Source organism: Hippocampus comes, unplaced genomic scaffold, assembly GCF_001891065.2.
Source record: "Hippocampus comes isolate QL1 unplaced genomic scaffold, H_comes_QL1_v1.1 scaffold21, whole genome shotgun sequence".
Taxonomy (NCBI): domain Eukaryota; kingdom Metazoa; phylum Chordata; class Actinopteri; order Syngnathiformes; family Syngnathidae; genus Hippocampus; species Hippocampus comes.
Genome location: NW_017805745.1, coordinates 2,316,318 through 2,341,916, shown reverse-complemented (window position 1 = coordinate 2,341,916; position 25,599 = coordinate 2,316,318). Strand labels below are relative to the sequence as shown.

At 44.2% G+C, this 25,599-nt stretch overlaps 5 protein-coding genes across 13 annotated transcripts in view; all 5 read left to right on the top strand.

Moving 5' to 3' along the window:
- The window catches only part of LOC109524547 (gastrula zinc finger protein XlCGF57.1-like), a 47,561-nt gene extending 38,393 nt beyond the window's left edge, over nucleotides 1-9,168 (top strand). The window contains exons 1-2 of one of the 2 annotated variants that reach the window (XM_019884505.1): nucleotides 6,430-6,834; nucleotides 7,606-9,168. In XM_019884505.1, the coding sequence (XP_019740064.1) occupies nucleotides 6,720-6,834; nucleotides 7,606-9,026 (1,536 nt within the window). In that variant the 5' untranslated portion in view covers nucleotides 6,430-6,719 and the 3' untranslated portion in view covers nucleotides 9,027-9,168. Of the gene's footprint in view, nucleotides 1-6,429; nucleotides 6,835-7,605 lie in introns of those variants that run through there. The other variant, XM_019884504.1, reaches the window with a different exon arrangement.
- Nucleotides 2,528-25,188, top strand: LOC109524544 (zinc finger protein OZF-like). Of its 6 annotated transcripts, none has more exons than XM_019884501.1 (4): nucleotides 2,528-3,091; nucleotides 18,073-18,204; nucleotides 19,482-20,254; nucleotides 20,339-21,124. In XM_019884501.1, exons 1-4 carry the CDS (start codon nucleotides 2,977-2,979, stop codon nucleotides 20,663-20,665), a joined length of 1,347 nt encoding a protein of 448 aa, XP_019740060.1. In that variant the 5' UTR covers nucleotides 2,528-2,976; the 3' UTR covers nucleotides 20,666-21,124. The 6 variants fall into 6 exon arrangements, with proteins under 6 accessions (XP_019740060.1, XP_019740058.1, XP_019740055.1 ...); XM_019884499.1 differs by lacking the exon at nucleotides 20,339-21,124 and adding an exon at nucleotides 23,454-25,188 and having other exon boundaries at nucleotides 2,537-2,944; nucleotides 19,482-19,694; XM_019884496.1 differs by lacking the exon at nucleotides 20,339-21,124 and adding an exon at nucleotides 23,454-25,188 and having other exon boundaries at nucleotides 2,537-3,091; nucleotides 19,482-19,694.
- Nucleotides 3,654-6,154, top strand: LOC109524504 (gastrula zinc finger protein XlCGF57.1-like). Its single transcript, XM_019884437.1, has 3 exons — nucleotides 3,654-3,690; nucleotides 3,911-4,209; nucleotides 4,322-6,154. Exons 1-3 carry the CDS (start codon nucleotides 3,654-3,656, stop codon nucleotides 5,792-5,794), a joined length of 1,809 nt encoding a protein of 602 aa, XP_019739996.1. The 3' UTR covers nucleotides 5,795-6,154.
- LOC109524552 (gastrula zinc finger protein XlCGF57.1-like) lies at nucleotides 9,427-12,993 on the top strand. Of its 3 annotated transcripts, none has more exons than XM_019884514.1 (2): nucleotides 9,427-9,913; nucleotides 11,085-12,993. In XM_019884514.1, the coding sequence occupies exons 1-2, from the start codon at nucleotides 9,799-9,801 to the stop codon at nucleotides 12,509-12,511; spliced, it is 1,542 nt and encodes a 513-aa protein (XP_019740073.1). In that variant the 5' UTR covers nucleotides 9,427-9,798; the 3' UTR covers nucleotides 12,512-12,993. The 3 variants fall into 3 exon arrangements, with proteins under 3 accessions (XP_019740073.1, XP_019740076.1, XP_019740074.1); XM_019884517.1 differs by lacking the exon at nucleotides 9,427-9,913 and adding an exon at nucleotides 9,933-10,146; XM_019884515.1 differs by lacking the exon at nucleotides 9,427-9,913 and adding an exon at nucleotides 10,438-10,953.
- On the top strand, nucleotides 13,539-16,503 carry LOC109524585 (gastrula zinc finger protein XlCGF17.1-like). Its single transcript, XM_019884564.1, has 2 exons — nucleotides 13,539-13,949; nucleotides 14,791-16,503. The coding sequence occupies exons 1-2, from the start codon at nucleotides 13,835-13,837 to the stop codon at nucleotides 15,795-15,797; spliced, it is 1,122 nt and encodes a 373-aa protein (XP_019740123.1). The 5' UTR covers nucleotides 13,539-13,834; the 3' UTR covers nucleotides 15,798-16,503.
- Nucleotides 25,189-25,599: the final 411 nt, after the last annotated feature.

Genomic DNA, 25,599 nt, shown 5'->3' with positions numbered 1-25,599 from the left:
TAGACTCGAGATGTGAAGAAGGCATTTTTGTAGGTTACGACAAAAACAGCCCAGCCTATCTAGTTTACTACCCAGAGATAGAAAAGGTTCAAAAGCACAGGCTAGTGAAGATCGCAAACAAAAGCAAGGTCGAAAAACAAACTCAAACAAGTGAGGCAAATGCAGGATTTGAAATTGAAAATAGAGACTATGTTACTTGTGAATCAAAAGAGGAAGTAACACAACTAGAAAGTCCTGTGAGAAATAAAGGCATTTTAAATGAGCAGGTCGAAGCTGGACGAGAAGTAACTAATGTTGAAAATGAGGTTAGGAGAAACCCACCCAGAACTAAACAAAAGCCAGCTTACCTCCAAGATTTTGAAACTGAAGACACAAGGGACAGGTTACAGACATGTATTGATTTCTGTTATCGAGCAGTGAGTGACTTACCAAAGAATTACCTGGATGCTGTAACATCATCCAAGTCCAGGCAGTGGAAAAGTGCAATGGACGAGGAGATGCATTCACTGGAGGAGAATGAGACTTTTGAACTAACGCCACTACCTAAAGGTAAACAAGCACTTGGTGGCAGATGGGTCTACACACTGAAAATGGACTCTGATGGATCAAACAAATACAAAGCTAGATATGTGGCAAAGGGATACAATCAGAAAGCAGGAATGGACTATGAAGAAACGTTTTCCCCCACAGCTGACATGACAAGTGTCAGAGTTGTCATGCAAAAGGCGGCACAGGAGGATTTGATTCTTCATCAGATGGACGTGAAAACGGCGTATTTACACGCACCCATTGACTGTGACATTTTTATCGAACAACCACAAGGTTATGAGAAAAAGTCAAATACTGGTGAAAAACTAGTGTGTAAACTAAAGAAATGTCTGGATGGACTCACACAGTCGGGCAGACTCTGGAATACTGTGTTACACTCATACTTATGCGAAAATGGTTTTGAGCAAAATTATGCAGACCATTGTGTATCCACAAAAGAGAAACAAGGTGAAAAACTAATCCTGATCGTATGGGTGGATGACATTATCCTAGCAGCTAACACTGAAAAAGTAATGAATGATGTAAAACAAATACTCTCTCAGAGATTCAAAATGAAGGACTTAGGGACATTAAAGCATTTCTTAGGAATAGATTTCGAACAAATAGGTGGACAAATTAAAATGTCCCAAGAAAGATATGTGAAAAAGATTCTAGAAAGATTTGAAATGCAAAACTGTAAACCAAGACAGACTCCTTGTGAACCAAAACTAGAATACACTGAAAGTGCAGAAAAGCTAAAACAGCCGAGACAGTACAGGGAAGCAGTGGGAAGTTTGATATACTTATCTACATGTACAAGACCTGACATCAATTATGTTGTCAGCAAACTATCTCAGCATTTTAGTGAACCAACTGTGGAGCATTGGAATACAGTAAAACATGTATTCAGATATCTAAAAGGTACAACAGAACAAGGACTAAACTTCAAAAGAAACTCAATTGAAAAACTTGGTCTACAGGTTTACTGTGATGCAAGTTGGGCATCAAATGAGACAGACAGGAGAAGCATATCCGGTTATTGTGTCAGACTATGTGAGGGAAGTTCTCTCATCTCATGGAAAACTAGAAAACAACAGACAGTAGCACTTTCTACATGCGAAGCGGAGTACATATCTTTGGCTTCAGCTATTCAAGAGTGCCTTTACTTGGAGCAATTACGAAATGGATTGGACAATTACAAATATGCAAAAACAAAAGTGTATGAAGACAATCAAGGCACTATTGCATTGACTAAGAACCCCATTAATAGACAGAGATGCAAACATATTGATGTGAAATATCATTTCGTCAGGAGCGTGGTTACAACAGGCAAAGTCATTCTCGAGTATTGCCCAACTGACGAGATGGTAGCTGATGTGATGACAAAACCAGCAACTAAACAAAAGTTGGAAAAATTTGCGATGCAAATCTTTGGAGAGTGTTAACTGTAAATATGGTGTGATACATTTTTGTTGTTTTACTCAGTGAGCTAATAGCGAGTGGGGGTGTTGAGGATTTATGTTATGTATAGCGCTCTTGCTCACTGCTTTTGTTCTGAAGGGACATGCCGGATGTGTATGTGAGCTCACTTCCGCCTTCCTGGTTCGCTGACGCGATACTCATGGCCACGGCTCGTATTACGCCGTGCTGCCGAGTTGTTCAAACCCAAGAGAATAAACATCTCTGAAATGATCATCTGAACGAGTCTTATAATTACACGAGTCTACCGGCCACTCTTCGTGATCATCACCTCCTCAACAGAGTGGCCACGGAAAAGGCTCCATCCCCTCGGAGCCTCCGTTTGCTTGGTTCTTGGTAACTCAATTAAGGTCTGGTCTGCAGACCTGAGGCAGCGGGCAGGGGCGGAGGAGCTCAGAGAACTAAGGTGGAGCGAGGCCATTTGAAGATTTGAAAACAGCGAATAGAATCTGAAAAAAAGAACTCTCAAATGTGTAGGGAGCCAGTGAAAGATGACAGAAAAGGAATGATGTGCTCCCTTTTCTCTAGCTATTTGCTAGCTAGATATATGTGTATCTATTAGTTCAGGTTTAATACGATATTCCGATCCATACTCAATGCCAAGGCACTAAATACTGTACCTATTTTGACTTAGCGCGGTTGCCGTAGCGCATTTTCAAAAATGGCCGACAGGCTGCGCATGCGCAGTACAATTATGTTGGCTCTGGACACAGGCCGCAGATCTTGCCTCGGACACGGCCACGCGCTTCACGAAAACCTTCTTCTCGGATTCCTGTTCACCGGACAGCCTATAACTGGACTCCAATAGACGAAATTTGAGCTTTGTGTTCCTGAAAACTCGCCGGGGTGCACGTCGAAGCTTCTCTGGCGAAGTTCGCTTGCTCTCCGCGAACAAAGAGACTCGTGTGGTCGGAACACGTCGCTAAGAAGAGATCAAGTGAGTGTAAATTGCTGAGCTTGTCGCGGGAAATGTGTGCAAGAAAGACGGCAGAGCACAAGGAGGAACTTTGTCCAACCAACAAGGACGTCGAGCCACAACGTCACCTTTGCAAGTTGGAACCTCGAGTTGTCTTACCAAGAGCGGGTTGGTACACTTCTTCCTCTCGAACTAACAAATGCTTGATATGATTTAAACTTTCTTGTGTTTTATGGAAACCTTGTTGGCATTTTAGTGACATTTAGTACGACGACATTGACAGCCAGTCATGTGTCTCCTCATGATGACGTGCTCAGCAGGGGCGCTCCTCGTGAGTCAGCGTTGCAGACCTTTTGGGATGAAAGGGTCACAAGGCTCGAAATAAGCGCTTTCGCATCGCAATTTGCGAGCCAACATCCACGTTTTGCACGCCATTAAAATCTATTGAAGAGCCAAACTGAGATTAATTACTGCAAATAAGATACATTTCGAACAAATACCGTTTTCACAAAGGGTTAGAGAAGCCATGGCAATTGTTGAGCTCGTCTAAGTTTGACATGTCACGTGGCGCTTTTCCATTCGCCCGCTTCCAGACCGAGACGGCCTCGCTTGGCCCCGAGCGGTCGCTTTTCCATGACGTTTTTTTCAGGGCCGAGCGGTCACAATAGCACCGCTTCTCAGAACCATTTCGGAGGTTGTTCCAAAGGACTGTCTGGGGCTGAGTGGGGCCATGTCATCACTGGCCACTTTTTTTGATGTCACCACGGGTGTGATGCGGGCTTGGCCCCCCGCGTGCATATCCGATGTTGCTCATCGTGGTCCAAGGAATGCTCAGGGACTTCGTGTGAATGCTCAGACGCACGGACACTGAGGAGCAACATCGGAAACAATAACGCGGAACGTTGAACGGCAAAGTCACAACATCAGACTTGACTGAGCATAGCTTGACCTTAACAACCCCTGGGTTTGTTTTCTCCCGCCCTGCAGACCTCAAAGAAGAAGATCTTGGACCTGAGCAGCAGGAGCTAGAATTGCCCCAAACTAAAGAGGAGGAGGCGCGAGAGGGCCCTCACGTTAAAGAAGAAGAGCAGGAAGATGAAATCAGCAAGTTTCCATTGACTGGAGTCAATGTGAAGAGTGACGAAAATGATGGAGACCAGGATGGACGATCCCACTCGGATGGGCTCTTGGCTCCACTTTCTGACGGAGACGGCGTCACGTCACAGTCTTCTGACACGGAGGATGACGACGATGACGAACAGTCCAAAGGTGATCTGACGTGTCATGCGCGTAACAGACGACTGAAATGTTCCCAGCGTGGCAAAACTTTTGTCAGTCAGTCAACACTGAAAACACACACCAGGACACACACAGGGGAGAAACGCTTTGCCTGCTCAGTTTGTGGTAAAACGCCATTGTGGCAAAACTTTTGTCAGTAAGTCAACATTGAGAACACACACCAGGACACACACGTGGGAGAAACGCTTTGTCTGCTCAGTTTGTGGTAAAACATTTACTCGGAATACAACTTTAACAAGCCACACCAGAACACACACGGGGGAGAAACGCTTTGTCTGCTCAGTTTGTGGGAAACGATTTTCTCGGAATACAACTTTAACAAGCCACACCAGAACACATACTGGGGAAAAACCTTTTGCCTGCCCAGTTTGTGGTCAAAGATTCTCTGAAAAGGGAAATTTAACCAAACACAAAATTACTCACACTGGTGAAAAACCTTTTACCTGCTCAGTATGTGGTAAAACGTTTACATATAAACAGGATTTAACAAGGCATTCAAGAAGACACACTGGGGAGAAACGTTTTGCCTGCCCAGTTTGTGGGGAAAGATTTGTTCAGAAAGCTGATTTAACAAGGCACACGATAACGCACACTGGAGAAAAACCTTTTGCCTGTTCAGGTTGTGATAAAGGTTTTTTTACAAAAGGTGACTTAAAAAAACACTCAAGAACGCACACTGGGGAAAAACCCTTTGCCTGCTCAGTTTGTGGGAAAAGATTCTTTCAGAAATCAGATTTAGCAAGGCACACAATAACACACAGTGGAGAAAAACCTTTTGCCTGTTCCGTTTGTGGTAAAGCATTTTATCTAAATAAAGAGTTAACAAGGCACACAATGAGTCACACCGGAGAAAAACCTTTTGCCTGTTCAGGCTGTGATAAAGGTTTTTTTACAAAGGGTGACTTGAAAAAACACACGAGAACACACACTGGGGAAAAACCCTTTGCCTGTTCAATTTGCGGAACAAGATTCAGACATAAGGGACTTTTGAACGTGCACAGAAGAACGCACACTGGAGAAAAACCTTTTGCCTGCTCCGTTTGCGGAACAAGATTCCCTCGAAAGAGACTTTTGATAACACACACAAGCGTGCACACCGGAGAAAATCCTTTCGCTTGCTCAGTTTGTGGTAAAACCTTCACGAGAAAAGAAAATTTAACAAGGCATACAAGGACTCACACTGGGCAAAAACCTTTTGCCTGCTCAGTTTGTGGTAAAACTTTCTCTACAAGGGAATATTTAACGAGGCACACAAGAACACACTCTGGAGGAAAACCTTTTGCCTGCTCAAATTGTGGGAAGACATTCCGGGCAAAGGCAGATTTAACAAGGCACATGAGAGCACACTCTGGAGAAAAACCTTTTGCCTGCTCAGTTTGTAGTAAAAGCTTCACTCGAAAGGAAAATTTAACAAGGCATGGAAGAGAACACTCTGGAGAAACACCTTTTGCTTTTTCGGTTTGTGGTCAAACTTTTGCTAGAAGAGACTCTTCTTCAAAGCACACAAGAAGGTGCACTTTGGAGAAAAAACATTTGCCTGCTTCGTTTTTGCGAAAAGACGAAATCAAATGACAAATGTATTTAAGAAAAACTACAATGATAAACATCTTGTCATCATTTGTTCGAGAATGGGCAATTCCAAAACCAATGAAAACATTTTTTGTCTCTATATCATGTTTTGCATTGTTGTACAAACACTTTGCATAAGTACGATCTCTGAATGATTTCAAAAGTAATCTTTTCAAAATCCCTTCACTGTACGATCTTTTCATGTCTTCACAGGGCTACTTTTTATTTCTTTACTTTGCTTTGAAAGGTCTTGAAGTGTTTTGTTTTAATGTGCTTTTGGGTGTTTTGGTTTTGATTGTGTGAAGCATATTTAGTTGTCTCGTGTATGAAATGTGCTGTCCGAATAAAGCTGTCTTGGCTCAAGAGATTTCTTTCATTTTATCATAGCCCTCGTACCTGGCAGGTGAAGTCCGCAAGCGAGAGACCTGACGGCAACAATACTCGCTGTCATGCGATGACGTGACTTAGGACAAGTGGAGTAAAATTCTTTTTGACATGGATCTTGATATCAAACATTAAAATCAATCAGTTATTGTTCACATTAAAACATCACTGCGAACTATGCGAATTACTCGGGCACTCAGGACGTATTTTGATGTAGTGTTGTCGCCGTAGTAAACTATCCAAGATGGCCGACCTACCGCACATGCGCAGTCCAGGTTGTGTTGGCTCGGCCGCAGATCTTGTCTCCGATACGGCCCTCACGAAAACGTTCTTCGCGGATTCCTGTTCACCGGACAGCATCGCGATATTACTGGACTCCAAAAGACTAAATTTGAGCTTCGTGTCCTGGCAACCTCGCCCGGTTGCACGTCGAAGCTTCTCCGGCGAAGTTTGCTTGCTCTCCACTAACAAAGAGACACGTGGGGTCGGAACACGTCGCTAAGAAGAGATAAGTGAGTGTAAACTGCTGAGCTTGTCGCGGGAAATGTGTGCAAGAAAGACGGCCGAGTACAAGGAGGAACTTTGTCCAACCAACGAGGACCTCGAGCCACAACTTCACCTTTGCAAGTTGGAACCTCGAGTTGTCTTACCAAGAGCGGGTTGGTACACTTCTTCCTCTCGAACTAACAAATGCTTGATATGATTTAAACTTTCTTGTGTTTTATGGAAACCTTGTTGGCATTTTAGTGACATTTAGTACGACGACATTGACAGCCAGTCATGTGTCTCCTCATGATGACGTGCTCAGCAGGGGCGCTCCTCGTGAGTCAGCGTTGCAGACCTTTTGGGATGAAAGGGTCACAAGGCTCGAAATAAGCGCTTTCGCATTGCATTTTGCGAGCCAACATTCACATTTTGCACCCAAATAAAATCTGTTGAAGAGCCAAACTGAGTTTAATTGATGGGAATAAGATACATCTCTGACAAATATCGTTTTCACAAAGGGTTGGAGAAGCCATGGTGCTTTTCCATTCGCCCGCTTTCAGACCAAGACTTGGCCCAGAGCGGTCGCTTTTCCATGACGTTTTTTTCAGGGCCGAGCGGTCACAATAGCATCGCTTCTCAGAACCATTTTGGATGTTGTTCAAAAGGACCGTCTGGGCTGAGTGGGGCCGTGTTGTCACTGGCCATTTTTTTTGTTGTCACCTCGGGTGTGATGTGGGCTTGGCCCCCGCATGCATATCCGATGGTGCTCATCGTGGGGCAAGGAATGCTCAGGGACTTCTTGTGAATGCTCAGACCCGCGGACAATAAGGAGCAACATCGGAAACAATAACGCGGAACGTTGAACGGCAAAGTCACAACATCAGACTTGACTGAGCATAGCTTGACCTTAACAACCCCTGGGTTTGTTTTCTCCCGCCCTGCAGACCTCAAAGAAGAAGATCTTGGACCTGAGCAGCGTCAGCTAGAATCGCCCCAAACTAAAGAAGAGGAGACGCGAGAGTGCCCTCACGTTAAAAAAGAAGAGCAGGAAGATGAAATCAGCAAGTTTCTACTGACTGGAGTCAGTGTGAAGGGTGACGAAGCTGATGGAGACCAGGATGGACGACCCCACTCGGACAGCCTCTTGGCGCCACTTTCTGACGGAGACGGCGTCACGTCACAGTCTTCTGACACGGAGGATGACGACGATGACGAACAGTCCAAAGGTGATCTGACATGTCATGCGCCCAACAGACGACTGAAATGTTCCCATTGTGGCAAAACTTTTGTCAGTAAGTCAACATTGAGAACACACACCAGGACACACACGGGGGAGAAACGCTTTGTCTGCTCAGTTTGTGGTAAAACATTTACTCGGAATACAAGTTTAACAAGCCACACCAGAACACACACTGGGGAGAAACCTTTTGCCTGCTCAGTTTGTGGTCAAAGATTCTCTGAAAAGGGAAATTTAACCAAACACAAAATTACTCACACTGGTGAAAAACCTTTTATCTGCTCAGTGTGTGGTAAAACGTTTACATATAAAAAGGATTTAACAAGGCATTCAAGAAGACACACTGGGGAGAAACGCTTTGCCTGCTCTGTTTGTGGAAAAAAATTTGTTCAGAAAGCTGATTTAACAAGGCACACGGTAACGCACACAGGAGAAAAACCTTTTGCCTGTTCAATTTGTGGTAAAACATTTTATATCAATAAAGATTTAATAAGGCACACAACAACTCACACCGGAGAAAAACATTTTCCCTGCTCAGTTTGTGGGAAAAGATTCTTTCAGAAAGCAGATTTAGCAAGGCACACGATAAGACACACCGGAGAAAAACCTTTTGCCTGTTCAGTATGTGGTAAAGCATTCTTTATAAATAAAGAGTTAACAAGACACATAATGACTCACTCCGGAGAAAAGCCTTTTGCCTGTTCAGATTGTGATAAGGGTTTTTTTACAAAGGGTGACTTGAAAAAACACACAAGAACACATACTGGGGAAAAACCCTTTGCCTGTTCAATTTGTGGAACAAGATTCAGACATAAGGGGCATTTGAATGCACACAGAAGAACACACACTGGAGAAAAACCTTTTGCCTGCTCCGTTTGCGGAACAAGATTCACCCGAAAGAGACTTTTGATAACACACACAAGAGTGCACACTGGAGAAAATCCTTTCGCTTGTTCAGTTTGTGATAAAACCTACACTAGAAAGGAAAATTTAACGAGACACACGAGAGCACACTCTGGAGAAAAACCTTTTGCCTGCATAGTTTGTGGTAAAAGCTTCACTCGAAAGGAAAATTTAACAAGGCATCGAAGAGAACACTCTGGAGAAACACCTTTTCAAATAAAATAAAGCAAGGAGTAGCTTATGTTTGTTTTGTTCGCTGCTGCAGTTACTACTCACTATATTTGTTATGATGCAGCATGTTTGATTGTTGTTGGTTGAAGTTTAATTTTGTTGCTTGTTTATTGTTTGGAGCCTTTTTAATGTTCAATAAAATATGTAAAAACCCCTTTCTTTGCTTGATAATTGTTGCTATTTGCAGCCAGTAGAGTGCAATATTTAGTTCACCAAGTCATTTCTCAAAATGGATGCTAAATTTGTCATAAATATTTAAAAGAAAAACTAAAGTTAAAAGAGCCGTTTGAGAGCCAAAAAGAGCCGGCTCTTTTCACTGAGCCCATCCAAAAGAACCGGATCACCGAAAAGAGCCGAAAATCCCGCCCGTCACTACTTGCTGTCGAACTCAATTATCCAATGGGAGCGCATTGGGCATGGACGTAAAACTGATTTTGTCCTATTGTTTTTACCGTAGTACGGGAACAATGATGGCCGACCTGTTGCGCATGCGCATTGTCGATGGCGTAGACGCCGCAGAGGGAGTTCTTGGTCACGCGCTTCGCGAAATCATTCTTTTCGAATTACTGCTGAGCGGACGAAAGACTCGACACGGCACACGCATCTCCATTTCACCCGACTAAAACAGAATACGTTTGATTTTCGCGTCCAGACAAACTCGTCAGTGTGCACGCCGACGCGTCTTTCCCTAACTTAGCTTGCTAGCGGCGAACAAAGAGACGAGTTTGCTCGCGACCCGTCGCTCCGAGTGTTCCGCGTTGTGGAAATGTGCGCCAGGAAGACAGCAAAGTGCAAAGAGGAACCTTGCGGAACGGAAGATGACATCGAGCCACAACGTCACATTTGCAAGTTGGAACCTCAACTTTTCTTACTCGGAGCAGGTTTGTTCACTTCTTCCTCTCACTTATTCGCTACAGGCTTAACTTTACCTATGATATTCCGATGTTTATTTTTCATGGGATCCTTGTTCGCGTTTTACTTCCATTGAATGTTACCGTATCGGCGTTCCAAGAACGTGTGCCCGGTGGATCTGATGGCGTCTCCTCACGATGACGTGGCCCCGGGGGGCGTAGTTAGTCGCCATTGCAGAAGTTTCGGGATCAAAGAAGTGCAGGTCACAACGCTCAAAATAAGCGCTTTCTCACCCGAGTCAAAATTCATATTTTACACCTCATTAAAATACATTAAATAGCTCAGCTGAGAAGAGTAGATTTTACATTTTCCCACTGTCTAACTGGCTGGCTAAATGCATGCACGTTAAATAGACACTTGAATGGGCTGAACATTGGCACTTCGGTAACAAGTCTGTGTGTAATGATGATGTCAGCCTTAAAATTCACCCACCTAAAATAATCTGTAGTTATTTTAGTTTTTTTTTTTTTGATGACGAAAGCCAGAGAGATTGGCATGCTCCCTTTTGGTACCTGGCTTTTTTTTAAATCCAGATCAGCATTTCTTCATGTACAAGTACGGATGTGAAAGACTCACTGCGTAAACAAGCACTTGGAACATGCTAGGCTAACGGTAGACCTTCCTACTGGAATCTGTAATTCTTCAACAAGGCAGAATTTCGCGAAAAAGTGTTTGATACAGTGTTGGGGCATCCAGAGGTTGGTTATTGTGGTCGCTGCAATGCATATGTCAGGGTCCCTGAAATGAAAACTTACTAAACCTTTGTACGTTCTTTGGCAGAAAATAATCACACAGCAGCAAGTCTGCAAAGTAAAGCAACAATTTAAAAAAAATGTCTGAAAGTAAATTTGACGTCCTTCCAATGACCTTGCAGTGGCCTGGCGATAATTACATGAAGTTCGGCACCAGACATTGCAGCCAAAAATGCTGCAATAATAGCCAAGGACCCTCTCTGCATTTTACTGCCTGGCATATTTGTGTCCAAAAGCTTCATCACGAACGCAGGCAGGTTAGGCATGTCAGACTTTTCAGAGACAATAATATGCGACATAAAGGTCACGGCATGAGACTTGACTGAGCAAAGCTAGCAATCCATGTGTTTCTCTTTCTGTTTTTTTTTTTTTTTTTTTGGTCCAAAAGACGTCACTGAAGAGTATTTCCATCCTGAGCAGCAGGAGCCAGAGTCCGCCCCCATTAAACAGGAGGAAAAATCAAAGGCCACGCACATTAAGGAAGAGGAGGACGAGGATGCAATGAGCAAGTCTCCGTTGAATGTTGTCAGTGTGAAGAGTGAAGGAGCCGATGGAGGATTCCAACCGGACGGCCTCTTAGCTCCCCTTTCAGAAGGTGACGACATCACGTCACACAATTGTGACAGTGATGACCATGATGATGATGATGATGATGATGCTGATGATGATGGGCCCTCGAAAAGTGATATGACTGGCAACAGACGAGTGAAATGTTCTCAGTGTGACAAAATGTTTCTCAACAAGTCGTCCTTGAAAGTACACACAAGAACACACACTGGAGAAAAACCTTTTGCCTGCTCAGTGTGTGATAGAAGATACTCCTGGAAGGGACATTTAACAAGGCACACAAGAACACACACTGGGGAAAAACCTTTTTCCTGCTCAGTTTGTGCTAAAGCATTTTCTGTCAAGACAAGTTTAATAACGCACACAAGAACACACACTGGTGAGAAACCCTTTGCCTGCTTAGTTTGTGGGAAAACATTTTCTTTGAAAACAACTTTAACGATACACACCAGAACACACACTGGTGAGAAACCCTTTGTCTGCTCAGTTTGTGGTAAGCCGTTTTCGATAAAAGGTGAATTAAAAAATCACACAAGAACACACACTGGGGAAAAACCTTTTGCCTGTTCAGTTTGTGGTAAACGGTTTAGTGTAAAAGGTCAATTGAAAAAACATACAAGAACACACACTGGGGAGAAACGCTTTGTTTGCTCCGTTTGTGGCAAAGCATTTTACAGAAATTCGGACTTAAGAAGGCACACAAACACACACACTGGGGAAAAACCTTTTGCATGCTTAGTTTGTGGGCAAAAATTTTCTCTGAAGACAAGTCTCATTACGCACACAAGGACACACACTGGGGAAAAACCTTTTGGCTGCTCAATTTGCGGGACAAGATTCACTCAAAACTCATCTTTAACAACTCACACAAGAACACACACTGGCGAGAAACCCTTTGCCTGTTCTGTTTGTGGCAAAACATTTTCTAGCAAAAAGGATTTGACAAGACATGCAATAACACACACTGGAGAAAAACCTTTTGCTTGTTCATTATGTGGGAGAGGGTTCTCCACAAGAAGTGCCCTCAAGAAACACACAAGAACACACACTGGGGAAAAAAGCTTTGCCTGCTCACTTTGCGGTTCAAGATTCCGACATATGTCAAATTTAAAAGCGCACAGAAGAACGCACTCAGGAGAAAAACCTTTTGCCTGTTCTGTTTGCGATAAAACCTTTGCTCGAAAGGACTATTTGACAAAGCACACAAGAACCCACACTCCAGGAGAGAACCTTTTGCCTACTTTGTGAAACAAGATTCATTCAAGCTCAGCGTTTGATAAAACACAAGAAGAAAATATATTTGTGTTCTGACTTTGTAGTAAGAAGACTGACTGATCATTGTCCTGCTTCGGATTCCTGTTTTTGCCCGGAAACTTTTCTAATTCTGTCCAATGAAATATTGCCTGGACGGATTGGAACTGCTCACTGAGCATACCTCTTTAAATAGTGGAACATTTTGGGACCTTAAGTGGGTGGATATTGGTAGTTTGTTTTTGTTTTTTAAAAGTGTTGTTTTTTTCACGACCTAACTTGTGAAATGAAAACATTGTGTAGTACGTTGATGATTGTCCTATTTTTCAATTACAATTGTCTTTTCAAAAAAGTCATGTAAACTTGATACGCTGCAGCTTCACGCTACAACTTTTCAGTTGCCTTTGCTTTCCTATACAAGTCTGTAGTGTTGTTGTTTTTTTTCACTGAAAGGTAATTGAATAAATATCAATCAATCAGCAGGTGATGGCATTGGACAAGTTCCTTTTTTTTTAACCAGTGGCTATTGTACACCTCTAAAATTGTCCTCAGCAGTTGCAAAGCAATAAATGCATTTCATTCATTCATTTTCCGCAACGCTTTATCCTCGCTAGGGTCGCGAGGATGTAACAAACCATGTGTTACATGCAACATAACATAGCAATAATACACCAACTAGAGAAAGTGAAAACAGTCAATTAAAACCCGAATCAATATTCGGTGCCATCCAAGCTTTGATTTCCTCTGGACAGGACAAATGTGGTCTTTAAAGTGAACGCATTCTTTTTGTTCGGCGGGGCATCAATCTTGCGAGCGAGATATATATAATTTTTTGTCTTTTTTGAACAAATCAAGGTTCCAGAAAACAAAACGAAGAAGTTGTTAATACATGTACAGAATACAGAGAGATAACCGAAAAGAAGAGTCAGGGGATTTAAAACAAAAAGCGAGCGAGCCATCTATCCAGACAGAAGGAGAGAGAAAAAGATTTCGTCTTCACGTGGTTGGCCTGAAAGATGGCCGACGTGTTGCGCATGCGCACTGCCGATTGCGTAGTCTCGGCGCCACGGAATGTGGTCTCGGGCGCTGAATTATTCTTCCTTGAATGAGTCCTGCACGTACTCGAGCCTCGGCACAGAACGTTCATTTCGAGTGACTTGGACTAGGACATCAGAGATGCAGTCGTGTCCGGATCAACTCTTCTGGGTGCACGCTGAAGCTAATCTGGCTAAGGTAGCCAGCTAGCCGCTAATACAGAGACACGTTTTAGAAGCGACACATCGCTCAGAAGAGATCCAGTGTGTGTGAAGTGCTGGGAAAATGTCTGCGAGAAAGACAGCAGGATACAAAGGGGAACTTTGTGGAACGGAAGAGGACATCAAGCCACAACGTCACCTTTGCCACTTGGAACCTTGTCATGTCTTGCACAGAGCAGGTTTTTTTCACTTCATACACTCGCTTGTTTTTTGTTTTAAATTTGAATGAACCTCTTGTCGGCATTTAAGGAAGGCTGGGGTGGTAGTTATGTTAAATGTTCTGTGAAAAAGCTTTTTTACAGCTGTCGCCGTATACATAAATATGCGTTATATAAGAATGTATCGTATTTGAGTTACATTGAACAGGAAGGTATTGACATCCCAAATTTGTACGAGGTAGGTCTGATGGCATCAGGGAGGCTGGAATTGAACCTCTGCACTGTGAGGTCGACGCGCGAACGGCCAGGCCGCTCAAATACACATAACATGTTTAATTTTGCCAATATGTGAACAATTAAGGACGTTTTGACTTTAAATAGGTCAAAATGCCCCCTCCTTTCCATTTCAAAACAAGCAAATGGGCTGTGATCAAGAAGTGGATGTATTTCAGGCGACTGGAGTGGGGTAAGGAAAACAACCGAAGCGGGTGAAGAAGGATGAAGAAGTCAAGGTGCACAAAAAAGATGCCGAATCAGAAAAATTCGGAATGATCAAACATTTTGTGGTCGTTTTATCCTCATCTGCATCGTACAAATTGGCTGTCATTTCATTGACGTGACCTGAAATACCGACAACCCACAGCAAATTGGTCCACATAAGAGAGCAAGTTAAGTTTCAACCCTTTTCCTGGATCGGAAATAGGTGGCCTGATAATCATCAAATCTTGAGAAGCAGAAGGTTTTCAGGATCAGCATGAAAAAAAAGCATTGTCCATCCCGAATCGATTTCACGTCAGTCATCGAGGGCTCCAAAGGACGAGTCGAGGCAACTGGACCGTGTTTGCATTTTTGTGTCCCGCAGGCGTCAGCGAAGAATATCTCCACCCTGAGCAGCAGGAGCCCGAGTCCGCCCAAATGAAAGAGGAGGAGGAGGGGGAGGAGGAGACCGAGACGCCAGACATCAAAGAAGAAGAGCAGGAGGATGCAATCAGCAAGTTTCCATCGACCGCCGTCTCTGTGAAGAGCGAAGAAGCTGATGGAGGGCACCGCGGAGGAGCCCAATCGGACGGCCTCATCCCGCCGCTTTCAGACGGGGACGACGTGACGTCACACTCTTCAGACACCGACGGCGATGAGCACTCCAAAGGTGATGCGACGCGTCACGCTGGCAGTAGACGAGTGAAATGTGCTCAGTGTGACAAAACTTTTTTCAGCAAGTCAAACTTGAAAAAGCACAAAGTCACCCACACGGGCGAAAAGCCTTTTGCCTGCTCAGTTTGTTTGAAAAGATTTTCTCTCAACGACAGCTTAAAAAGACACACAAGAACACACACCGGAGAAAAACCTTTTGCCTGCTTAGTTTGTGCCAAAAGATTTACTCAAAGGTGGACTCTAACGGCTCACGCGAGAACACACACCGGGGAAAAGCCTTTTGCCTGCTCGGTGTGCGGTAAACGGTTTTATGTGAAAGGCGAGTTAAAAAAACACACAACAACGCACACTGGGGAGAAACGCTTTGTCTGCTCAGTTTGTGGGAAAACATTTTATCGAAACAAAGATTTAACGAGCCACGTAAGAACACACACCGGGGAAAAACCTTTTGCCTGCTCAGTTTGCGGTCAAACGTTTCCTGTCAAGCAGAATCTAACAAGGCACTCAAGAACACACACGGGTGAGAGACCGTTTGCCTGCTCAGTTTGCGGTCAGACATTTTCGGGAAAGCAAAATTTAACAACGCACACAAGAATACACACTGGTGAGAAACCTTTTGCCTGCTCAATTTGCGATAAAAGATTCTCCAGGAAGAGGCATTTGACAAGCCACAAAGGAAAACACACTGGTGAAAAACCTTTTGCCTGTTCCGTTTGAGGTCAAACATTTTCTAAGGATCCAGATTTAACAAGCCACCCAAAACTCTGGAGTTTTCTCGGCAGTATTTCACTTCATCTAAAGCGACAGGCCACAGACAAAAAACTCACACGAGGGACTGAAACAATCATTACAAACTAAATATTAAAGTATCCATACAAAATAAAAAAAAAACAGCTGTAAAGATAAAACACTGTCTGCTGAACGCAAGCGAGCAAGAGACAGTTTATTAACATTTGCCATTTGGCCAACAAGTGAACCTCAGTAACATAAAAACCTTTTCGTCTCAAGCGGTAGGCAATGAAAGCAAGCAATGTTTCTTCAGAGCAAAAGGAAAAGAGGTGGTTACATTCACAGAAATAAAAGCATAAACATCTTGACATCAGTTGTTGCAGAATGGGCAATTCCAAAATTAATGAAAACCCTTTTTAGTCTCTTTATCATTTTTTTTGCATTGTTGTACAAACACTTTGCATGGGTACGATGTGTGAATGATTCCAAAAGTATTCTTTTCAAAATCCCTTCGCTGTCCATTCTTTTCGTCTCCTTATAGGGCTACTTTTTATCTCTTAACTTTGCTTTGAAATGTCTTGAAGTGGTTTTGTTTGAAAATGCTTTGAGGTGCTGTGCTTTTGGTTGTGTGTAGCACATTTAATTGTCTCGTGTATGAAATGTGCGATACGAATAAAGCTGCCTTGGCTCCAGATTTTTCTCTCATTTTATTTTGGAGCTCGTACCTGGCAGGTGAAGTCCGCAAGCTAGAGACTTGACGGTGACAATACCCGCTGCCACGTGATGACGTGATTTAGGACAAGTGGAGTCAAATTCTTTTGTCCTTGTCTCCGTTGTGAAGAAGCTCCTTTTCATCTCGCCTTGACCCAATGATGTCATCCACCAGAGGTGAGGTGAAGGAAAGGTGGCGTCAAGGTGAGGGGATTTGACCCACCCCCCCCCTTCTGTACTCCCTTTTCGAGCAGTGATTTTCAACTGGTGAGTGGGGGGGGTGTATATATATATATATATATATATATATATGCGCATTGCACAGGCGTATTTTGACTTAGTAGAGTCGCCGTAGTACAGGTTCAAAGATGGCCTAGCTGCTGCGCATGCGCACTACAGGTTGTGTCGGCTCCGCCGCAGATCTTGTCGCGCAAGCGCACGCGCTTCACGAAAACATTCTTCTCGCATTCCTGTTCACCGGACAGCATATAACTGGACTCCAATTGACACAAATTTGAGCTTTGTGTCCCGGAAAACTTGCCCGGGTGCACGTCGAAGCTTCTCTGGCTAATTTGCTTGCTCTCCGCTAACAAAGAGACTCGTGGGGTCGGAACACGTCGCTAAGAAGAGATCAGGGGAGTGTAAATTGCTGGGCTTGTTGCTGGAAATGTATGGGAGAAAGACGGCAGAATCCAAGGAGAAACTTTGTCCAACCAAGGAGGACGTCGATCCACAACGTCACCTGTGCACGTTGGAACCTCGAGCTGTCTTCCCCGGAGCGGGTTGGTTCACTTCTTCCTCTCGAACGAACAAATGCTTCCGAACAATTGCTTGATATTATATGGTGGTCAAATGAATTTGTTTGGCACTGTTGACTTCGTGTTCTCCCCATTCTTCAGATAAACAGAGCGAGATTGTGATCTAGTCAGGCATTCGGTTGTTATTTCAATTTGTGGTCAAATACAATCGAAATATCGATGTCGGGTTGAATGGGAAGCTATTTTAGAATGATCCAAATTAGTTTTTTTTTTTCTTTACCGGCTACGATATTTCTGTGTGATATCGTCAATCCAAATGCAGACGGGCTTCCGTGTCTAAAGAAATAATAACTTCCACAAAATCTTTTTGAGTGCCCCCTTGTTTTCATCGTGATATCTGTTATTGAAATACGAGTGCAGCCTGTACTACCAGAGACAAATTCCTTGTGTCTTCTACATACTTGGCCCATCAAGATGATTCAGATTCTTTTGGTTGTTCCTTTCTTCTGGGTCTGCTCAAACTGTCGTTAACTCTTAAAAAAAAAAAAAAAAAAAAAGTGTATGAGATCAATCTTGAGAAGCAGAAAGTTTTCAGTATCGGCTTGAAAAAAATTCTATTCCTGGGCCATTTTGGAGCACCGCAAAAAAAAAACAACAACAACAACAACAACGCAGCTTTGACGATCACAAGTACATTGTTGAAATTGCGATTTCAGTCAGAAAACGATTTTTCGAAAGATGAAATTTGCCTTTGGCAAGCCTGCATTGGGCATTTGTCTTTTTGTGTCTTGTAGACAAGGAGCCCGAGTCCGCCCAAATGAAAGAGGAGCGGGAGATTGAGACGCCGCCGTGCATAAAAGAGGAGGAGCAGGAGGGTCAAATCAGCAAGTCTCCGTTGACTGGTGTCTCTGTGAAGATTGAGCAAGGTGACGGAGGATCACAAACAGACAGCCTCACACAGCCACTCTCAGGTGGCTTCACTGTCGTCAGACAGCGACGACGACGACTCGGGAGGTGACGTGGTGACGTGTCATGTTGTCAAGAGGCGGGTGAAGTGTTGTTGGTGTGCTAAAACCTTTTTCAACCAGTCAACCTTGAAAAGAGCACACCCTGGGGGAAAAAAAAAACAAAACAACTTTTGCCTGCTCAGTATGCGGGAGAGCCGAAGGCCTGCTCCGACTGACCTAAAATTTGAAATTTCGTCTCGTGCCGTCACTCTCAACAAGTACGGCAAGTTTCATCCAAACCAAAATCCGCCTGGTTTAATTTTTCAGATTTTTTTGGGGTGGGGGGGGGAGGATTTGCCACAGAATGGTCCTCCTAGAGGTTGCGTCGAGGCAACTGCACTATTTGTTTGCTGCTGATAATATTTCACCGTTCTTCAATTTGTAACGATGGTGGCCAACTTCCAAAATTGGCCATTTCTGCACAAGACACCTTTGTGGTCATCGTCCCAAAGAATGGCGCGCCAGTTTTTTTTTTTCTTTCTTTTTTGCCGGCTGTGTAGTCATGCCCGATAGCCCTCGCCGCCAGATCGAGCTTGAAAGGAAGACACACCACACCGGCCCCTTGGTTATGTTGACCCCACGGAAGCAGACTCGAGTTGGGCCGCGCGGCAAGGTTCAAGAGCCACCCCAAACCGGACACCAATCAACGTTTGACGCTCAGCCATGTTGCCCCGGCGACGCCGAAAGGAGAGCCGTGAGAACCGCAAACCTCGTCTTTGTGTTCCCAATGCAACGGAAGGCCTACGCAATTGAAGTCGAACCCACCAAGTGCTGCTAATGCGTCTCATGTCTGCGTGCCTTGCCGTAGCGGTTGGAGAAAGAGTCAAAAGTGTGATTTCCAATATCTTATTTGTTGTTTGCATCAATCACAGTTGGATTGATTGCATTTTGAATTCAAGGATTCACGATGTGCTAAGTAGAACCTTAAGATGGAGTGTCAAGGCTGGGACACCGGGTTAACTTCAACCCTTTTGAATTTATAATTTGGGTCTCATTCTTTCCTCCTCCTTTCCCAAGAATTACTTTCTCTTGTGCTGTGCTGTTTGACGTGAAGTGAACGGAAATTAGAAGATGATAAACAACGTCTGCGACCTCAAGCATTGTCAAAACATTTTGGGAACAAAAATACGCAACCTCAAAGTCACCTGCCGAGATGTGACTGAGCAAAACTTCAACTCTGTGCTTGTGTTCCGCAGACGTCACCGAAGCAGATGTTGATCCTGAGCAGCAGGTGCCAGAGGAGGAAAATCCAGAGACCCCACACACAAAAGAAGACCAGCGGCAGGATGAAATCACCTTGTCTGCAGAAGAAGATGGCGGAGGGCCACAAGTGAACAGGCTCATTCCGCCACTTTCGGATGACGATGGCGTGACGTCACACTCGTCCGACACCGACGAACGCTCGAAAGGTGATCCGACGCATCACGCTAGCGACAAACGGGTCAAATGTTCTCAGTGCGACAAAACGTTTGTCAACAAGTCATCCTTGAAAAGACACACAAGGACACACACCGGGGAGAAACCTTTTGCCTGCTCAGATTGCGGGAAAAGATTCTCTCTCAAGGCACATTTAAAAACCCACACCAGAACACACACTGGTGAGAAACCGTTTGTCTGCTCAGTGTGCGGTAAAGCATTTTATCGAAATGAGGATTTAACGAGGCACTCCAGAACACACACTGGGGAAAAACCTTTCGCCTGCTCCGTGTGCGCTAAATGGTTTTCGACAAAGGTTGAATTAAAAAAGCACTCGAGAACGCACACTGGGGAAAAACCTTTTGCCTGCTCGCTTTGCGCTCGAACGTTCTCTGTCAAGACCAGCTTAACGATGCACAAGAGCACACACACTGGAGAAAAGCCTTTTGCCTGTTCCATATGCGCGAAAGGCTTTTCCACCAAAGTCGTCTTACGAACACATTTAAGAACACACACCGGTGAGAGACCTTTTGCCTGTTCGCTATGCGAGAAGGTGTTTTCCACAAACGGTCACTTAAAAACACACACGAGAACACACACAGGGGAAAAACCTTTTGCCTGTTCGCTATGCGAGAAGGTGTTTTCCACAAACGGTCACTTAAAAACACACACGAGAACACACACTGGGGAAAAACCCTTTGCCTGTTCAGTGTGTAGCAAAGGGTTCTCGACGCAGGGTCACTTGAAAACGCACACAAGAACGCACACGGGAGAAAAACCTTTTGCCTGTTCGGTATGCAAGAAAGGCTTTTCGACCAGAGGGCACTTAAAAACACACACGAGAACGCACACTGGGGAAAAACCCTTTCCCTGCTCGGTTTGCGGTGCAAAATTCCGACTCAAGGGCCATTTAAAAGCACACAGAGGAACGCACTCCGCAGACAAAAACCTTTTGCCTGCTTAGTTTGTCAGACTGAAGAAAAAAGTTTCACTTTGTTTAAAACAGCAGAGCCTCCAGCGGTCCCCAAAGCACGGCCCGCCTCCACATGACGCCCTAAACTGTACCAGAGATGCATTTTTGATTTCTTTGTTTTCACTCTGGCCATGTGCTCGAGGCTTGCAAAATGCATAGAACGTCACATTCTATCCACCCTTCTGCAGTCTGTGCCCTATCTGAAAGCCATCCCTCCCCACAAATACAACAACAGCAACTGTCAAATGTGTCAATTGGGGGAAGAGACAGCTGAACATGTATTGCAAGACTGTCCCGCCATTCAGCCAACAACACGAGCAAACCTGACGACGCCGGAGCAAATGGCGAGGGAACCCAAACTTGCTTACAAGGTTTGGGAGAGATGGCGCAAGAAACTGGAGGGAGAGCTGCAACAAAATAATTCATCTCAACAAACCCAGACAGAAGATTGCTCAACAACAGGGGTCTCCAACTCAGTTCCTGGAGGGCCGCTGTCCTGCATGTTTTCCAAGTCTCCCTGTTGAAACACAGCTGATTCAAATGATCAGATCATCAGCAAGCTCTGCGGAAGCCTGACATTGAACCTGTTCATTTGAATCAGGTGTGTTGCAAGAGGGAGACGTGGAAAACATGCAGGACAGCGGCCCTCCAGGAACTGAGTTTGAGACCCGTGCTCAACAACAACAGCAACAGCAGAAAAACCCTCATCCTGGACACACCTGTGTCAAAACGGAATACGGTGAAACTCCTCTACAACGAAACCTACATGGGCGTAAATACCCCCAGTGTGAAAAAATATTCATACATTAAAACCATTTCCACTTTTCTGATTTCATACAACGCAATAGGGGGATTTTTTGTTTTGTGTGGCTTTTTGGCAAACAATAAACTTTTACCTTTGGACACCTTTGCCAGTGTTGCTGTTTTTGTTACAGACTGACAGGGGTGGGTGGGTGATTTGGCCCTCAAAGGAAAATATTTGGTTATCCCTGCGCTAGGAACTTTAAAAATTATATATTTCAAATATTTCAGTCGGGAAAAAATATTGTACGTAATTTTCACGCACATACACAAATACAACAATACACACACAAAAAAAACCACGCAAGCCTTTCATTTGGCTCTACTGAGTCGCCGTAGCTTGCGGTCAAAAAAAGATATCTGACTTGTGGCGCAATGCGTGTTGCCGATTGTGTAGGCGCAGCGCAGGTTTGCAATTCGCGTCATTAAATAAGCTTCTCGAATCACCACTCGCCGAACAAAAGCCCCGACAGCATGTACGTCATTGTTTTGCTGGACAAAAGCCAAATAACTTGAACGCGTGTTTCCGGATAAAGTCGCCTGGATCCACGTCGAAGCTTCTGTGGCTAACGAAGAGACACTTTGTTTGCAACATGTCACGATCTATCTATCTATCTATCTATCTATCTATCTATCTATCTATCTATCTATCTATCTATCTATCTATCTATCTATCTATCTATCTATCTATCTATCTATCTATCTATCTATCTATCTATCTATCTATCTATCTATCTATCTATCTATCTATCTATCTATCTATCTATCTATCTATCTATCTATCTATCTATCTATCTATCTATCTATCTATCTATCTATCTATCTATCTATCTATCTATCTATCTATCTATCTATCTATCTATCTATCTATCTATCTGTCTGTCTTCCTGCCTGCCTGCCTGCCTGCCTGCCTGTTCTCCTTCCTTCCTTCCTTCCTTCCTTCCTTCCTTCCTTCCTTCCTTCCTTCCTTCGCGGGTATCATCAGTGTTTTGTCCTAATGTGGTAGCCGTCGCATATTTCAAAGATGGCTGACTTTTTGCGCATGCGTACTGTGGACTATGCCGACTCGCAGATCGTGGTTTGGGCACGCATTTCACTTTAATCGTTCCTCTCATCCCTTATTACTGAACGGACTGATGCCTCGACAAAAAATGCCCATCACATTTAGTGGAGGAAATCAATCGTCTTGATGCAAGTTCAAGCTTCTCTGGCTAACTTAGCTTGCTAGCCGCTAGCAAGGAAACGAGTTCGTTCGCGACACTTTGCTAAAACGGGATCAAGTGACTGTCAAGTGTTGTGAAAATGTCTGCAAGAAACACATCAGATTACAAGGGGGGACTTTGTGCAACAAAAGAGGACATGAAGCCACGACATCATCTACTGGACGCGCTTTTCAAGTTGGAACCTCGAGTTGTCTTACACAGGGGAGGTTTGTACACTTATTTCGCTCACTGTTTACGAACTACAAAACATATCCCTATGTTTATTTTAATTGACTCACCGGGAGCTTTCTAGGTTACATGAAATGTGACCTAATTGACATCCAATAATCTGTAGTAGGGACGACCTCATGGCGTCTCCTCAGGATTAGGCGGATCCAGCGACGTAAGGAAGGTTTGGTATGAAAGGGCTCCATGGTGGACCTCCGAGTTGACAATTTCCCTCCTGTGGTCCTTTCTCGATAAGAACTAGCTCATTGCGTGTAACTTTTAGTGTTTAAAATTGTTTTGAGTCGTTTTCACTCAAGCTATTGTTGAGGGAGTAATTTGCAAAAGTTGAGTAAAAGCAACTGGACTATTCTTGTTTGTTGAAGACATTTCACCTTTAATCACAATCAGCGTCTTCAGTTAATTTTCTATCAACTGAAACATTGCCAAGTATGACTGAAAGCATTTAGGAACAATAGTATGGACTGTCCAAGTTACAACACGAGGCCTGACTTGAGCAACCTGTGTATTTGGATTTTTGTTTCCCGCAGACCTCAGTGAAGGCTATTTTTGTCCTGAGCAGTCCCCACAAATTAAAGAGGAGGAAAACCCAGAGACCCCACGCGTCAAAGAAGAAGCGCAGGAGGATGAAATCAGCAAGTCTCCGTTGAATGGTGTGGTGAAGAGTGAGGGGCCGGATGAAGACCAGGATGGACGATCCCGATCAGACGACCTCTTGGCTCCACTTTCAGAAGGTGACGACGTCACGTCACACTCTTCTGACTATGACGACGATCAGGATGATGATGACCTCTCCCATGGTGATATGACATGTCACACTGGCAAAGGACGACTGAAATGTTCTGGGTACGACAAAACCTTTGTCAAAAAGTCCTCCTTGAAAAGACACACGAGAACACACGGCGCAGAAAAACCTTTTGTTTGCTCAGTTTGTGGTAGAAGATTTTCTGAAAAGCGAACTTTAGCATCACACACAAGCATACACACAGGGGAAAAAACCTTTGCCTGTTCAATTTGTGGTAAAACATTTTATAGCAAAAGGGATTTAACAAGGCACACAAGAACACACGCTGGGGAAAAACCTTTTGCCTGCTCAGTGTGTGGTAAAAGCTTTTATAGTAAAAGTGATTTAACAAGGCACACAAGTACACACACTGGAGAAAAACCTTTTGTCTGCTCATTTTGTGGTAAAGGATTTTCTGAAAAGCCAAGTTTAACATCACACATAAGCACACACACGGGAGAAAAACCTTTTGCCTGTTCTGTTTGCGGTAAAACATTTTCTAAGAAGGACAGGTTAACAAGGCACTCGAGAACGCACACTGGGGAGAAACCCTTTGCCTGCTCAGTTTGCGGCTCACGATTCAGACAGAAGGGCCATTTGAAAGCGCACACAAGCACACACACTGGAGAAAAACCTTTTGCCTGTTCAGTGTGCGGTAAAGGCTTTCCGAAAAAGGGATATTTAACAGTGCACACAACAACACACACTGGGGAGAAACCCTTTGCCTGCTCACTTTGCGGCGCACGATTCCGACAGAGGGGACATTTAAACGTACACAGAAGAACCCACACTGGGGAAAAACCTTTTGCCTGTTCAGTGTGTGGTAAGCGATTTATTCATAAGGGTGATTTAACAAGGCACGCGGTAGCGCACACCGGGGAAAAACCCTTTGTCTGCTCCGTTTGTGGGAGGCGATTCATTCAAAGAAGCACCTTGACAGCTCACAGGAGAACACACGCTGAAGAAAAACATTTTCTCTGCTCAGTTTGTGGTCAACGATTCACTCGCAGCTCAAGTTTAATTAAGCACGCAAAGACACACGCCGAAGATAATCCGCCGTCCTCGTTGTTGGCCAGGTATGTCAAAACAAACACGGAATGTGTTTCAGGCCACATCAGCCAGTCAAATTAACATCTGTTGCTTCTGACATGACCATTTTTAGATTTTGTCATTTCAGTCATGACCTCTTCTCCCGCCAAGCGTTGTCTCAGCAATATGGCGCCTATTTTGCAGGAAGCGCCAAAGAAGCTTCTTGTATGAATACTGATGAGAAAGGGGAGGTGGGATTCCAAAAGACTTTGTTCTTCCCGCTCCTCTTCGTACACAATCTGAGACCCACCCCCTCTCTCTCTGTCTCTCTCTTTTTTTTTGGGCGTGTGAAACACTCCCTTGTTAGTATGATATGAAATAAGCTATGTCTCGATGTCTCTCTGTGTTTTAGAGTAAGATGCCATTTATCTGAAATAAATGGAAAAATAATTTGTTGACAAGTCTAGTGGCAGTGTTGTTCTGCCAGATTAGCCACTTTCCCGCCATATTTAGCGAGTTTTCAGGCCCATAGGGTGACGCTTTCGAAAAAAAAAAAAGCAACTGGCGACCAATCTAGCGACTGTTGTTATTGGAGACTGATGTGAAAGCATGTATCGTTCTTATTGTGCTCAAGATGCTGCGTATGCTTCCATTGGCCTCTCTCCCGTCCCGGAGCGCTCACACCCCTTTTCCACCAGGGCCAGTGCTGGGCTAAATTGGTGCTGAACAAGTTCTGAGGAAGATCGTGTTTGGTTTTCCACCGGCAAACAACCAAGTAGGAACCACGTCATGACGTCACCGTAAAGCGTCCGAACGTCACCACCTACGTCGGCGTTTACCCAAGCGCGCTTGCGCCATTAATG

Coding starts and splice junctions, on each gene's coding strand:
- LOC109524544 (XM_019884496.1), top strand. CDS start 2,977: ATGTGTGCAAGAAAGACGGCAGAGCACAAGGAGGAACTTTGTCCAACC. Junction 3,092..18,072: donor AGTTGTCTTACCAAGAGCGG/GTTGGTACACTT, acceptor TGTGTCTTGTAG/ACAAGGAGCCCGAGTCCGCC. Junction 18,205..19,481: donor CTCTGTGAAGATTGAGCAAG/GTGACGGAGGAT, acceptor TGTGTTCCGCAG/ACGTCACCGAAGCAGATGTT.
- LOC109524504 (XM_019884437.1), top strand. CDS start 3,654: ATGTCATCACTGGCCACTTTTTTTGATGTCACCACGG. Junction 3,691..3,910: donor TTTTTTTGATGTCACCACGG/GTGTGATGCGGG, acceptor CCCGCCCTGCAG/ACCTCAAAGAAGAAGATCTT. Junction 4,210..4,321: donor AAGGTGATCTGACGTGTCAT/GCGCGTAACAGA, acceptor TTGCCTGCTCAG/TTTGTGGTAAAACGCCATTG.
- LOC109524552 (XM_019884514.1), top strand. CDS start 9,799: ATGTGCGCCAGGAAGACAGCAAAGTGCAAAGAGGAACCTTGCGGAACG. Junction 9,914..11,084: donor ACTTTTCTTACTCGGAGCAG/GTTTGTTCACTT, acceptor TTGGTCCAAAAG/ACGTCACTGAAGAGTATTTC.
- LOC109524585 (XM_019884564.1), top strand. CDS start 13,835: ATGTCTGCGAGAAAGACAGCAGGATACAAAGGGGAACTTTGTGGAACG. Junction 13,950..14,790: donor TCATGTCTTGCACAGAGCAG/GTTTTTTTCACT, acceptor TGTGTCCCGCAG/GCGTCAGCGAAGAATATCTC.